This window comes from Lissotriton helveticus, chromosome 5_1 (genome assembly GCF_964261635.1).
Source record: "Lissotriton helveticus chromosome 5_1, aLisHel1.1, whole genome shotgun sequence".
Lineage (NCBI taxonomy): Eukaryota > Metazoa > Chordata > Amphibia > Caudata > Salamandridae > Lissotriton > Lissotriton helveticus.
In genome coordinates, this window is record NC_136065.1 from 1,164,353,793 (window position 1) to 1,164,369,026 (window position 15,234).

The following is a 15,234-nucleotide window of genomic DNA, read 5'->3' on the forward strand; positions in this document are numbered from 1 at the left end:
CTAAATCTGACATCATATTGTTAATATTTTCAAAGTCCCAATCATCAGAGAAAGTACTTGGTTTTACAAAGTCACTTAATGAAACCTTGAACTGGTGTGGATATTTCAAGAACTCAATCGGGCCATAAATTTCATAATCCGTTTTGTCCCATGCTACCCCACCGGGTATTGGATTGGCTGTGATGTTCACTGATGACAGTTCTCTTTTTTCGATGTGAGATGACTTGTAAGGCTTTAGGACCAAGTTGATGTTCTGACTTGCTGTGTCCATTGTACTGTATTTTCCTTCAATTAATTTCCCCAAACAAAGAACTATGATGAGCCAAAGCAGGAGGAAAAGTACACCTAACACAATCCAAAATTCAATCCATGGTGAAATCAGATAGGTTTCTTTTAGTTGATGAAAGAGTTCAGTTACTTTTTCTTTGAAAGTTTTTGTTCCTGGCATTTCTTCATGTTCACTTGGATCATCAGAAAAGTCATCGAAATTGATGAAGTAGCCAGATGCAGTTCTGTCAATTGTTGGAATTGATTCCGAATTTTCATTTGCTTTTGGATTTTTCTTTATTTTATTAGCATAGTCTGATGCCACATCATTGTAGACAGGTGTTTCCAGACAAACTGTTGCAATTTGGGTTTCAAGAGGCACAAGTTCCATGGCTTTGTTGCATAGTCCTTTTTTATTCTTGCAGGTTTATCAAATGTGATTAGTCTCTCAGTTTAAACCTCTTGGATTTTAGCAAATTTTGGTATTCTGCTATTTCTTGGGAGTCCACTGGGCCTACTACTTATTATTGGCCACATGATTGTGGTTTTACCAGGTCGATGGATACAACTCGGTTCTCCTTTTTACCAGCAAGGGGCGGTAGTACAACTGATCTTGTTCCGCTGATAGCTAAGACAGGTACTGCTTTTCTGTAAGAAGGCCCAAATTCCTTCTGCACCGCGATCTTCTCTCTGACCAGATCCCCAATCTTTGGAATCCAGACAGGTCTTGCTGGGACAGGTGGTTTTTCTTCAGTGGCTGTTGGCTGTTGCTTTAACTTAATGTTACTCAGGTTTTTTCTTGTTTCATTTAAGTCCTGTAAAACAGCCAAACAGTCTTTGATATCAAAGCATTTTTCTTCTACCACTGAAGTGTGACTATCAAGATCCTGAATGTACATTCTAGTACCGAACAATAGTTCGTACGGAGTGAGAACTTTAAGAGAATTTCTTGGCAGATTATTAAGACTACGTTGGACACTTGTTAAATGTTTGACCCACCCATCACCCAAACCTAATACCCTCGCCGTTATAGATTGCTTTATGTCCGGGTTTTTCTTTCCACTACCGCATTTCCCTCAGGATTGAATGGAGAAGAGTACCGCAATGCAATGCCCATGCTGGTCATGGCCTCTTTGTAAGCTCGAGAGCTAAATGCAAGACCCTGGTCAGAATGTAGCATGCCAATTGCGTATATGTCGATAAAGACTCGCTAATCTTTTATAACAGTTCTGGCGTCAGCCGAGCGCTGGTGTCTGCATTTTAAGTGAATCTAGTCTTAATATTTATGGGATCGTGTTTCTCCTGCTGGATTATGCTTTCTAATAGAGGTATCCTGGCACCAGTCTGGTCCGGTTCACGACTGCGATCTCTGTTGCAGTTTGGACAGCTCTTTGCAAATATGTAATGTTGCAGGCTCATCCCCGGCCACCAGTATTCTGATTGTAATTCTTTTAGAGATTCCTTGATCTCTTGGTGCCTTAGACCCTCAACCATGTGTGCGTCTGCTATCAATAAGACTCTCCTGTTCGTGTTTGGAATTACTCTATCCCCCACTCCAGGGATTTGAGCAAAAGGGACTGAGTTTGCATCAATTACGTATGTATAATTGAGTGGATAGTTCAGAGGTAATGCTGTATAGTCGCCTTTTAATGAGGTTTTTACCGCGAGCATTGTTTCTCCGTCTATGTATTTTTTAGTACGCTTTTTTGTGGCTACGGAAGCCGGTTGAACCGCTTCCGCTGTGGCTCTGTTAGCCAATGAATTCCCTGCAACGTGAACGCCAGCACGTTGATGACTCAGTGTATGTATCACGTGAGTCTTTCGTAGTTCTTTCTGCAAAAGAACTACTTGTTCCCAAAGCTTTTTATGCTTTATTGTGGCACCTGTGTCATCTTTGTAACCGTTTTGAATCCAGGTCTGTATGTCATTATTGTAAGACTTGACGCAGAAATGCGAATCGCACACTATTAGTGTCGGGAATTCACGATCGGCATTTTCAAGCGCCATCTTTAAAGATCTTATTTCAGCTCGCTGAGTTGAGCAGTTTCTGAGTGATTCAGGTTTGGTAATTAATGGTCTGAATTTACCAAAGCGCCAGCGACCTTTAACAATCACGCACGCTGCGTTGTAGGGTTTTTTCTCTACATCGTAGTGTTGTGCAAATCTGTCCATGTAGATTACACATGCGTACTGTTCGAGAGGCAGAATTTCGATTGGCAGAGGATATTCTTCTTCATATTCTAGATCTTCTAGTTTTTTCATTTTCGGGTCAAAATAGTACTTCACGTCTTCTGCAGCAAGAGAATTTTCCCATTGTATCCATTTTGGATCTAATGCCACAGCATTCAAATTGCGTGGGCTTGTTAATGCCTCAAGGGCTGATTCTGCTGTTAAAACAGTTATTCTTCTGCCTTGGGCTTGGGCTCTTTCTTTTTCTACAGCAGTTTGAACCGCTATTAGAACCTTTTCAGTAGAACTGAATTTCATTTCAGCTTGTGTGTACAAGTAAGATTTGTAAGCTATTGGTACCGTTTCTCCCTCATTAGAGGTTAGGTACGTGAATTCGCATCTTCCTGGGATGACTCGGATTACAAGGTTGCATACGTTTTCGCGAGTTTGTAATTTTGTTTTAGCTAACATGTCTGTTTGCAATGATCTTAAAATTTCTGTGTGTTTCTGAGTCCAATTGATTGGTTTGAAATCGGGTTTTATTAATTCATAGAGAGGTTTAACCCTCTCTGCATAATTTAGAATGTATGTTCTTCTGAAATTCAGGAAACCTAGTATTGATTGTAAGTTCTTCAGCGTTTTAGGTGCTTGGAGTACAGCACACTTCTCTAAGAAGTTGTCTGCTAGGCTTTTGCCTTCACTTGATAATTTATATCCTAAAAACAGGACAGTTAGATGGGCAATTCGTGACTTTTTAAAGTTGAATTTGTAACCCTCTGCTGCGGACCCGAGTATTATGGTGTTCACTCTTTTCAAGTGAGTCTCCAGGTCATCATCTGTGAGATAGATGTCGTCGACATAAGATAATGCTTCATCATCATATATTTGTAGTAACTCTGTTACCCTTGCTGAGAATAATTCTGGGCTATTCTTGAATCCCTGTGAGAGTCGACAGAAGTGTTTTTGCGACCCCATTATTGAGAAAGCGGTCAAATACCTGCTTTCAGGTGCAATGTTTTGACAAAAGAATCCATTAGAGATGTCTAATGTCGTTTTATATTTTTTGCGCACAATGTTATTCATTAGTGCTGCACCGTGTGAGTTTTGTACTGCAAATGTTTTGCAACAGTTGTCTGTAGTCCAAAACTAGACAATATGAATCGTCTGGCTTGGAGACAGGAAACAAAGGATTGTTCATTTGTGAGGTGCATGTTTCAATCTCCCCCTGATATTCAAGTTGATCTAAGATCTCCCTGACTTGCTTTTTAGCTTCTTGTTTAACTGGGTACTGCCTTTGTGCAGTGAGTTGACTTTTTAACTGGATTTTGTGAGGAGGAGAGTCCTCATTCCATTCTACATGATTTTTGTATAATGCAGGAGCTTGGGCCACTGTCCATTTTCCTGCAAGTGTATATTTTTTATGAATTGGAATATGATTTGAGAAGGCAGGCATAATCATTTCTTTGCCATGAGGGCACTCCCTGACAAACTCTGGTGGCCAGTCTTTCTCAGCTAGAAGGATGTCATAGCCTTTCGAAAGGTTATCCCAAAAGAGACCCCTTACTTTCCTAGTCTTATCCCCCTCTATACGTAATGTTATTTCGTATATTTTATGAGGTTTGCTAACTCTGGTTTCTGCAGTTTCCACTTGAATGTATTTATTCGTGTCCACTGTCTCCAGAAGATTCATCAGGATTTTGCGAGCTATTGTCACTTCTGCTGCGCTGTCTAGCATTGTCTGAGCCCACTCTCCGTTGTTCAGTTGTGTCCTCAGTATCCTCGGCATGTTTTATTATTTTAATACTGGCTACCTTCTTTCTTGGAAATTGTAATTTTTTACTTTGATGAGCAGGTTCCTTGTCTTTGGACTTGACGTGCTCTTCCCTGTGTTCTGACCGTCCTATTCTTTCCGATTTCTGTGAGGAAGTCTGAAAAGATCGAGAGGGACGTGTATCAATATCTTGATATCTATCAGGTTTTCTCAATTTATCCCTATCTCTAAGGTTGTATCTTTTCTCAGAGGGCTCCCTCTGGGGAGACTTGTTTCTTCGGTCTGGAGAACTTTCTCTCCGTTGAGGAGACCTTCCTCTGGACTGGAATCGTTTTTCTTTGGGAGTGGATTGTTTATTTCCATCCCAACTCTTTTTTGGAGTGTTTAGATTATTTTTAATAAAAGTTTTTTTCAGGATTTTCAGTTAGTTGGGGTTTTACTGGTTTCCCACCCAAACTATCTCTTCCTAGTTCTTCATAGGATTTTTCTATGATTCTGGCAAGTTCAAATGGTTGTTCTGCTATATCTGTTTCTTTCAATTTCTGGTGATATGTTATATCATCCATTGCCAATTGAACTAATTCTCTATATGACTTTGTTATTTTTTTTATTTTAACTAAGAGTTCTTCGCTTGACATTTTTTCAATGTCGGATTATGGTGTGTAGCTGGCTAGAACCGGCCACGTTGCTCCTGGTCTACCTAGTGGACCGAGCCTGGTTATGTGATTTTGATGTTTTAGGGCGCCTTTAAACCAGAGCAGGTGCTCTTGGTAATTTAGTGGGATTTCAACCTCCTCGAAAGGAGTGTATTCATCCGGAGGTTCCTCTATTTTGTAATAGTGGAATTATTTTGTTACAGCGTTTGCTGCTGGAAAGTGTATCCATGAATAGAATACCTCTGTCTGCCGATATTCATGGGCTTCTACCACGAATATGACTGTACCACCTCGTGATGTCAGTCCATTTTCTATAAGTTTAATAGTTATAGTTCTTCTTATATTTGCCCGAATGAGTATAACATTCGGGTCATTTTCTTGGAGACTTGTGTCATCCGCTAGGAGTTGAGCTGCTATTCTAGCTGCCTCCCTTTCGTCTTCACTTTCCACCATTTTACTGACAGAAAGTTATTTTGTGTTGCAGATGAAGTTTCAAGGAAACAAAGATTAGGTGCACAATATTTTGGAACACTGTATCCTTCAACGTTGACTAAACCAAAAACTATACATAGGAATCTCTTCCTACTAAGTTCCGACGGATTTTAACCTTTTACCCACTCCAGACGTCTATTGGAGTTTTTACGGGGAAAAGGGGTCTGTGTGAAAAAGCACGACTGAGTTACTCTAACGTCTTGCGTTAGATTATCGCCTTACCAAACGTTGGGCGCCATGTAGTGTAGTTCCGATATTCCCAATAGGCTCTGCGCATTAGAATAATATAAACAGCAGTGTAGACGTAGGACTGAAGTCGACTAGGTCTCTACTGACTATATTAGACTTAATTAGTTTTGCCAGCTAGCTCAGAGGTCACTAGAAACGTTCTCGAATAAACAAGGAGGAGTTTAACTTCCCTGGATAGACAAGAAGGGACTAGCTTCTGACAACCATAAACATGACAACTTTGCTCCCTCAGAATAAGAGTGTATCTCTAGAGTCGTGTGAAAACAATAGACAGCTATTTCACTCAGTCAATCGTGCATACTTAGTTTCACCAGAGTGCAGAGAAATAGAGAGACGGGCGTTTTCAATAAAAGGTGTTAATTATTGAGCAGTCTTCTTTCTCCTGCAAGAGAAATGAATTGCCATAATTGCAATACTTATCATAAAGTAAAGTGCGTACAGTAAAAGGAGTATTATAAAATAATACTGTAAAAGCATTGATATGGTTTCTTAGCCATATGATACTTTAAAATAGATAAAATATATACATACATAAATACATTGACTAACGTACTCAACTGGTGCTTCTAATCTACGCCTACCCCGGTGTACCTGACCTAAGCCTAATACGTGGGAAGGAGTAAGTAAGTAGCAGTTTAAGTTACGATGGTTTTTGTTAAGGAATCTGAATCAAGAATTCTCTCAAGGGTTTAGTCAGCTTCGTACCTGGGTAATGGAATGCGGGAGGTCTGGTATCTCTCTCTCAGGACTCGATATCCCAGCAACCCGCAAGGGTGACTGGAAACACCGGAGCTGGATTTTCTCGGCTGGAGAAAAAGACAGCGTCTTTCTCAGTGCGTCAAAGGGGAGGGGCGGCGTCCGTGGGCTCTCGCATCAGCTGGGCTCTCGGGCAAGAAGATACCCGCTCTGCTCCAAACCACCGTGTGTTTGCTTAAGGCAAAGTTGGTATATTTATACCTGAAAGGTGCCGGGTTTGACGTAAGGTTGGACATAAGACGTCAATAAAAGATGTCACTAAGAACTGGCCTTTCTTTCAGTGCTCGCAGGAGTTCTAGGACAAATCAAAACAAAAGCATGGGGAATTCCCAGGTTGCTGGAGGTTTGTTTTGTTTAAAGAACGCGTTGTACTTTCTAGGAGTCTAGGGGAGTAGCCTTGCCGTATTTGGACTGCATGGGCTATTACTAAATATGGATATGATTCTTATGCCTTTATAAGGATATTATTCATTATAACCTCATAGGGGCATAAATCGGGAATATCGAATTAGGGTCCTAGATAGAAACACAACAAAGGGAGGCGATAATAGGAGGTAGTGCCAAACTTAAGACTGGGAAATTTCCCATCTTAAGGTGGCTAAACGAGGAGAAAACTTTTATTTCTCCTCGTATTTACTTTTTCCATGTGTTCTGCATTTAGCTGCCCACATGTATAAAGCAAACTGGCATTTTCGGTTTGTTAATTTACAGGAAGGGCCACCTTCTGTGCGTTAACAAACCCCCCTGGTCGCACACACCCTTGCGCTCTAGTGCAAGGGTGCCTGTTTTGGTGATGAATCTGAGATTTATTGCTGTTGATGCCAGTAAAGCCAGTCTGCACCACATTCTTGTGAATAGGGTACAGACTGGCGTTTACGAAGTGGCGGTGAGAGGCGTTAAGTCAAGGAAGCTAACGCCTCTCACCGCCACTTCTTTGAGAATATACCCCCTTGTGTTTTTGTTTATCACCATCAAAAGGCTACCATTTTCGCAGCACAGGCTTTGCAATGATAAGTAGCATTACTCTGAAAGTCCAATGTGACGTTTGATACGATTTTTTTTAGATTTGTAATGGTTTTTAATAATCTCACAATAAAGATTATTATTATCATTATTTAGAACTTTTAATAAATCTGGCCTGGAAATTCTGATTCTAAGATCATCAATTGAGGGTAACTCACCTGAGTGAAAGCTATCGCTACCGCCGTGGGGAATGCCAAGATCTTCTGTTATCACAACACTACCAAGCCTCTTCGTTCCATACTTGTTTTTTCAGCATGATATTTTATTCTTCTCGAGGTGTCGGTGCAAATGTGAAACAGTTTGGAACTTTATTCTATCCTGGAAAAATATCTGAATGTAATTGAATAATTCTCCAAGTCATCATGATCTTTTAACCATGCTGATGTTGTTTTCTTCAACCAGGAACCCTGGTGGTGCAGAGAGGCCTTGGTGTTACTACGTGGGTCTCAACGGGACCCTCAAAAGAAGCTTGTGCAATATCCGTGCTTGTGAAAAACGTACGTAAATGTAATACTGACCTTCGCATAACACAGCGGAGACAAACACATGCCTCCCAAGTCATTAACAGAATTTGATGATCAACTCACACCATGGAATATTTTGAGTGAATCGCTGTTTTCACTAGTTTATTTCCTAGAAGCTTGTGAATAAATACAGACAGTCCTTTAAACTGGACTGTACAGTGGCATCGTCAAAGGGTAACTGCTGGCATTAGTATTTTTTGTACCAGAGGTGTCCTTTCTTTTGCGTAACGTTTGTAACAACTTCAGGGAAGGAATGTCTGATGGCTAGCGACCCTACCCCCCACCCCCCTCCCCCCGCCGCTTCAAGAAAAAGAAATCCACGGCCCACAATCTGTATTTTGTTGTAATATGATTATGCGTAGTGGTTGATGGTTCTGTGGACTAATACATCCACTGCAGGACTTTTGTTTGACCTCATGGTAACAAGGTTGAATACCAATGGGTCCTCTCCGCATTTGGTTCTGACGTCCATAAAACAGGTATCATTGAGTTGGGTGGCAATAAACAGGCACTTTACAATTTCACATCATATGTTGTGCTGTAGGGTTGATGCTATGGTTGTTGAAGGTATGGTGTTGGTGTACTTGACAATTTAGTGTTGCTGTTCTGATGAAGTTGTACAGTGGTAGCCATTGTGTTGCAGTCACAGTGTTACTGCGCTACTACTGTAGTCCTGTAGGCAATTTGTGCCAGCTGTATTGTTCTTACGGTGCTTAGTGTTAGTGCTGTGGTGTTCATTGCCGTGATGGTGCGTGCTGCAGATGCAGGACATAGGGCAACAGGGTCTACAGCACCACAAACATTCCAAAACCTCAACACTCAGTGTTAGGGCGCCGTGAACTCCCCCTCCCCACCTCGTCACCCGCTTTAGCAGCTACAGCGGGGGTGGAGTTCTTGATGGGCCTCTTCTGTCTGCAACTCGGCACACAAAGGGTCATAAATTACGTGGAAGGGTTACAAACTAAGTGAGTTAAAGGATGGATGGGTGAGTGAAAGGATGGATGAATAGATGGATGAGAGAAAGGGTGGAATGGAGAGATGGATGGGTGAAAGGGGGATGGATAGATGGATAGATGGATGGATGGATGGATGGATGGATGGAGGGAGGGAGGGAGGGAGGGAGGGAGGGAGGGGCCGACGGACTGAATGGTGAAAGACAATGATGACTCAAAGGATGAAAGGATGAAATAATGTGTATGTGAAATGGAGGACATCAGGAGGCGGACAGAAGGATAAATGGATAGATGCTTGGATGGAAGATTTTTTGGGGCTTACTTCATTTGCTTGGTGGCAGTAAGAACTTTGGATCGAAGTAGGGAGTATTTTAGTTTTCCACCTGCTCTCTTGCTCAGTGATGCGTGTTTAATGTTGTGGTCGATGCGGGAAGCCACACCTAACAAACAAATAATAACTGCTCTTGTTGCTCGTATGGCAGCTGCCTTCAACTATCATGTATGCACCATAACTATAGTGAGACAGAACTAAATATTGGCGCACTTAAAGAAATCAATATACTGTAAACAAAATGCATTGCATGACAACTATAGCGAGGGGATAAGTTCGCTGTTGAAATCATTATTTCTGCTTTAGGTCATTTTATTTTCTTTATTTTCAAATGGAACTGTAGTGCAAGCAGGAAGATGAACATTAGCACAGTTTGTTCGAGGCTCCTTATGATTATTCTTCTACCTCTGTGCTTAATTTTAATTGAAATGTTGATTCTTTTGATTTTCAGCGTTATCCACGGTCGCGAGTCCTCTTTCCAGACCAGCACTTATTCCCACTAAGATGATGGTTCCCAAACCGACAGAAATGGCAGCTAGGCCTGCCACAGCTCGGCCAGAAGCAGCGTTCTCTACCTGTGGAGTACCCGCTGTTGTTCGTACTCGGGGGCGAGTCATAGGTGGCAAAAGGGTAGAGCCGGGCCGGCACCCATGGCAGGTGTCTGTGGGGCTGAAGGTTCGAGTGTTCAGAATGGGCCCCGGACACGTCTGCGGTGGGTCACTCATCGCCTCCTGCTGGGTCCTAAGTGCTGCCCACTGCTTCCCACAGGTGTAAGTACATCCCACATTGTCTTTAATGTGCACTAGAAAGTCCCTCAAACCCGCACAAGCCAAAAAGCAAAGGAAATAGCAGCAAAGTGTGATTTGAGAAAAAATTGTCAAAATCTACTATTTGTGTGTAAAAATTAGCATAATTTGAAAGTGTCATACAGATATCAATATTGTATATCCGTCAGAAATTAAGATCAAGGATATATTTACAAGATAATGATGCAGCGCAGTGCTGAAATCCATCCTGCTGCGCCGAGCTGTGTCAGAAAGTGCAGCGATGCATCGTATTTACAACAATACGATGCATTCCTGTGCTTTCCTCTGCACAGGCGCACAATAGGCTGAATAGCGCCAACACAGGCACCCTGGCACCATGATGTAAGGGTGCCTGTGTTACAGGGATGATTGTTTTTGTGCAAGAAGAGAAATCTTCCTGCACAAAAACAATCATTGATGGAATTTCCCACCTTCTATGTGTGCTGCAGAATGCCCCTTTCACGTACAGAGGGCCATATTTACAAGGCCATGAAAAGTCAGACAGGGTGGCTTCATGTGTCCTTGTAAATATGGGTAAGCACACTGCGCCATTGGAGCATCAAAAAAAGTGACGCACTGGTGGCACATGGGGCTTGTAAATATGCCCCCAAATGTCTAAAAAATGAATACCAGCATTATACAGTGAAAATGTTGTGTTTAAGATAATTTACATTTAAAGACAAAACTCAAATTCTTACTTTCTTGCTAAACAAATGCTACCTCATAAATATGTGAAAAGAACATTGTGTGCAAAATGTAGTATTGCTTGCTTTTTAAGGCATGCTATATTTTGTTGCTGGTGCTAGATCTTTTCACCAGCACTTTGGGGACTCGTAGGAACCTTCCTAGTGAGGGAATTCAGAAAATGAAAACTAACACTTCTACTTTGGTAATGCAAGCTGGAAAATCAAATGTTTGGAAAAAAAAAGAATACCATCATTTAACAAATGTTTGTGGTTCATATACCGGGTATTAATTAATGCATTGCTGGTTTAGAACTTTATATACACACCCACGCAGCCACTCACTTACTCACACTGTAACTCACACACGACTCATACACCCACTCCAGGGACTAATGAGGCTTGGGAAGGGGGTCCAAGTGCACCCCTATCTTTTTTAAACAAAATTGATGGCCCCAGAGATGTGGTCCCAGGGGCCTTATAAGGCTACAGGAAAGGGGGGGCATGTCGCCCCCTCTCCCTTTTTAGGTCTCGCTAGAGGCAGTGCATGCGCTGCTCTGGCGAGACATTTAGTAGCTGCTTTAAAAGTGCTACCTTGCCGGTCACCAGCTTCCAATTTAGCGCACAGGCGCGCGCGACGTGCACAGCACTTTTTCCCGCCACGTGCGAACGCCAGCACCACTCGAATTACCACTCGCATCACCACTCGCATTTTTTACGCGCGCACACACCTCCTGGTCGCGCGGCCACTGCTTGTTTTGTTTGTGGCTAAGCATCATGTAGGTCTGAAGCTTTGAGGTGTTTGCGCATAATTTGTCAATGTTCATTTTCCTAGCACTCACTCTGCCGCTCGTGTTTCAGGGCGTGTTGCGGCTGCCAGCCCTGTCACTCGGGCAGCTTAGGGAAGGAAACAGGCTCGCTCTTTCACTCCTGGTCCTGGGACCTGAACTTCTGCAAAACACATAACTCCGAATGGAGACCAGTTTACTGATCTGAATGGAATTCAATCATGACATCACCCATGTTCTCAAATCTCAGCGTTATGAATTTTCATGGACTTTCAGGTTTGGCTCCGGAGCTGCGGCAGTTACTCATGTCCGGTGTTAGGCGGTGGAAGCTGCTGGTGTCGGGCCGCATCGGCAGACTTTGAGGTCAGCCCCTGCCAAGACAAGGCTGCGGGGATTACGTATTTTGGCTTCCAGTCATCTCACGAGAAAACCATTGCATCATGGTCGCCATTAAGAAAAACTTGTGTACTTTATAAAAATAGAAGCGAGACCAGATAGTCTCTTAAATTTCACGTTTCAGTCCAACAAGTTGAATTATTATAGATTTAGTCGCTAAGTTTATTTGCAACACATACACACACCATTTCATAATAAATTAGGATATGTACATCCTTATGTGTTAGCTAGATACATGCCAAGGGTAGGAGGTTGCATTAGGTACCTAGATTAATTTTTGAAGTCATGAATCAAATGTAGCAGGATGAGTACAATAGTGTTGTGCATGTGCCACACTGATTAGGGATAACAACTGAGGAGTGCTGTTGGTTTCTCATATAGCATGTTATGTCGGTTACCTAAAAGGCTGCATGTGTCCAGCACTTGGCCCAAGAGACAAAACTAACACTATCTCTCGCTGTGCCCTTCATTCATTTTGCAACACATGCCTGCACCTCTAAGCACTGCCCTGGCACTGTGGTACCAGCATCTTCCTGACTCCCCTACATCTCACTTCCCATCATTAGCACGTGTTTCCACCAGTGTGCCTTTACTTCCCAGAACCATGGTCATGATTTCGGCCATCGTGTGGTTAGGATCGATGCTCGCTCCTGGATGCTCCGCTGGTAGATCTAGTTCCACTGGCGTTTTTGAGCTTGAAGGTGTTATATAAGGCTTCTAATAAGTTGGTCCCCTAGCGGCCTCATAATGCTCTTCACTGAAGGATGTGTCTACTAGGTCATATCACAGCTCAGACACAGGACGTGGGCACTGAAGCGCAAACATGAACCTCATGCACTTGTATCAGCCCTCCTTACTGACAGTAATGCTATTACATCTGGTCACAGAGCAAGTCCACTGAACTAAGTAGGGCCACTGGGTTATAAATGTGCTGAACTGGCAAATTAATCTTCTTCCTCTACATATACTTGATTGATGTATTATGGTGTTAAACTAAAACTAATGAGTTGAAACCTTTGGCCAGATAGTGCCACGAATTATGCTGCATTAAACCACCTAATTTCGCTGCATACATTAGCCAATCCAGCCACATAATGTCACCCTAACCTGACACATAAATCCAGTGGCCCTGATGTCTGGCATTCTTGTTTTAAACCCATTTGACGTCTTTGACACCATCATTTCAGGCTCATAAGTGGTGCTTCTTGGTAGCTCCCCTAACTTTTACTACTTTTCAACCATAAATATGGAAGATGACGTGAAGCCCTCAATGTTCCTTCACCTAGTAAGGAAACGGCCTTCCATATATAATGAACATTAACAGAACCTGGACTAATTTCCAGATACAACACTGCAATTGCTGTCATAAGCACTCACATTGCTCCAATGGCCAGCCCAGATTATGGAAATTTTGTGGTTCGATTAGCCAGTTGAGGTTTGGAAAAACACCGTGCAAGCACCTCTACGCTACATCATGAAGAGGAAGAGATTTATGTTCAAATTATCCAATCTTGAGCATTGGCCCATCCCAGATGCCTCATTCCCAGGGAACTGGGGATGTCCCTCCCTAGCATCAGTGTTTCAATTGTGAAAAAAAAGCAAGCATTGGCATAGCCAGTAGGTCTCGCTTTTGGGACCTTATAAGAAATTAATAATGGGCAGGAGCACACAGCACCACTCCCTGAGCCTTATTAGGCCCCGGGGACCCCAATCCTTGAGGCTGAAAAGTAAATAAAAGGGGAGGAGAGTTGTACTGCCTCCCTCCCCAACACAGCACAGAAACCGCCCTCATCGCCGCTACAGACGACATCCGAACGCTACTAGACAACGGAGAAACAGTTGCCCTCATCCTACTTGACCTCTCCGCCGCCTTCGACACAGTCTGTCATAACACCCTCATACAACGCCTCAACAACGTTGGAATACAAGGAAAAGCATTGGACTGGATCATCTCGTTCCTCGCCGGAAGAACCCAGAGAGTCCGCCTCCCCCCCTTCAAATCAGAGGCCACCGAGGTCATCTGCGGCGTACCACAAGGATCTTCACTCAGCCCCACCCTCTTCAACGTGTACATGAGTCCCCTCGCATCCATCGCACGCCAACACAACCTCAACATCATCTCCTATGCTGACGACACCCAGCTAATCCTCTCCCTCACCATAGACACTAACACTGCCAAAACCAACCTACACGAAGGAATGAAAAAAGTAGCCGAATGGATGAAGAACAGTCGCTTAAAACTAAACTCGGACAAAACGGAAGTCCTCATCTTAGGATCATCCCCCTCTGCATGGGACGACTCATGGTGGCCACCAGCTCTGGGCACTGCTCCCACACCCACGGACCATGCACGTAACCTGGGCTTCATCCTGGACTCCTCCCTATCGATGACCTAACAAGTCAACGCCGTCTCATCATCTTGCTTCAACATCCTACGCATGCTCAAAAAAATCTTCCGCTGGATCCCCACCGAAACAAGAAAGACAGTCACCCGCGCACTAGTCACTAGCCGACTAGATTATGGAAACACCCTTTACGCCGGAACCACAGCCAAACTACAGAAAAAACTCCAACGCATTCAAAACGCCTCAGCCAGACTCATACTCGACATACCCCGTCAAGCTCATATTTCCGGTCACCTGAAAGATCTCCACTGGCTCCCCGTCAATAAGAGAATAACGTTCCGTCTCCTCACCCACGCACACAAGGCCCTCTACGACCTTGGACCCGAATGCCTCAACAGACGACTGTCCTTCTACACACCCACCCGCCAACTTCGCTCATCCAATCAAGCCCTCGCCGTAACTCCGCGCATCAATAGATCCACCATGGGAGGAAGATCTTTTTCCTACTTAGCGGCCAAAACCTGGAACTCTCTCCCCACTCACCTCTGCCTCACACAGAACCACCTCTCCTTCAGAAAGCAGCTGAAAACCTGGCTATTCGATAAGTAATGCACCCACCCTCCCTCAAGCGCCTTGAGACCCTCTGGGTGAGTAGTGCGCTATACAAATTTTTGAACTTGAACTTGAACTATAAGTATTTAGTTATGCAGCACAATATCCTTGCAAGGCTAAACACTTATATGGTCCCAAAGGCGAGACCTATTGGCTATGCCAATGCTTGTTATTATATTTGGACTGGGGGGAAGGTGTCCTCAGGGTCTATAAAGAGTTGGGGAGGGAGGCAGTACAACTCTCCTCCCCTTTTATTTACTTTTCAGCCTCAAGGTTTGGGGTCCCCGGGGCCTAATACGGCTCAGGGAGTGGTGCTGTGTGCTCCTGCCCATTATTAATTTCTTGGCCCAGAGGTATATGGATCCCCGGGCTATAAGAATGCTCATGGACGCGGACCTTACGGCTCCTTTCTC

At 43.4% G+C, this 15,234-nt stretch overlaps 1 protein-coding gene across 1 annotated transcript in view; it reads left to right on the forward strand.

Moving 5' to 3' along the window:
- The window catches only part of HABP2 (hyaluronan binding protein 2), a 291,624-nt gene that overhangs the window by 217,946 nt on the left and 58,444 nt on the right, over nt 1–15,234 (forward strand). The window contains exons 9-10 of the mRNA XM_078643840.1: nt 7,786–7,880; nt 9,643–9,961. Of these exons, the coding sequence (XP_078499966.1) occupies nt 7,786–7,880; nt 9,643–9,961 (414 nt within the window). The remainder of the gene's footprint in view (nt 1–7,785; nt 7,881–9,642; nt 9,962–15,234) is intronic.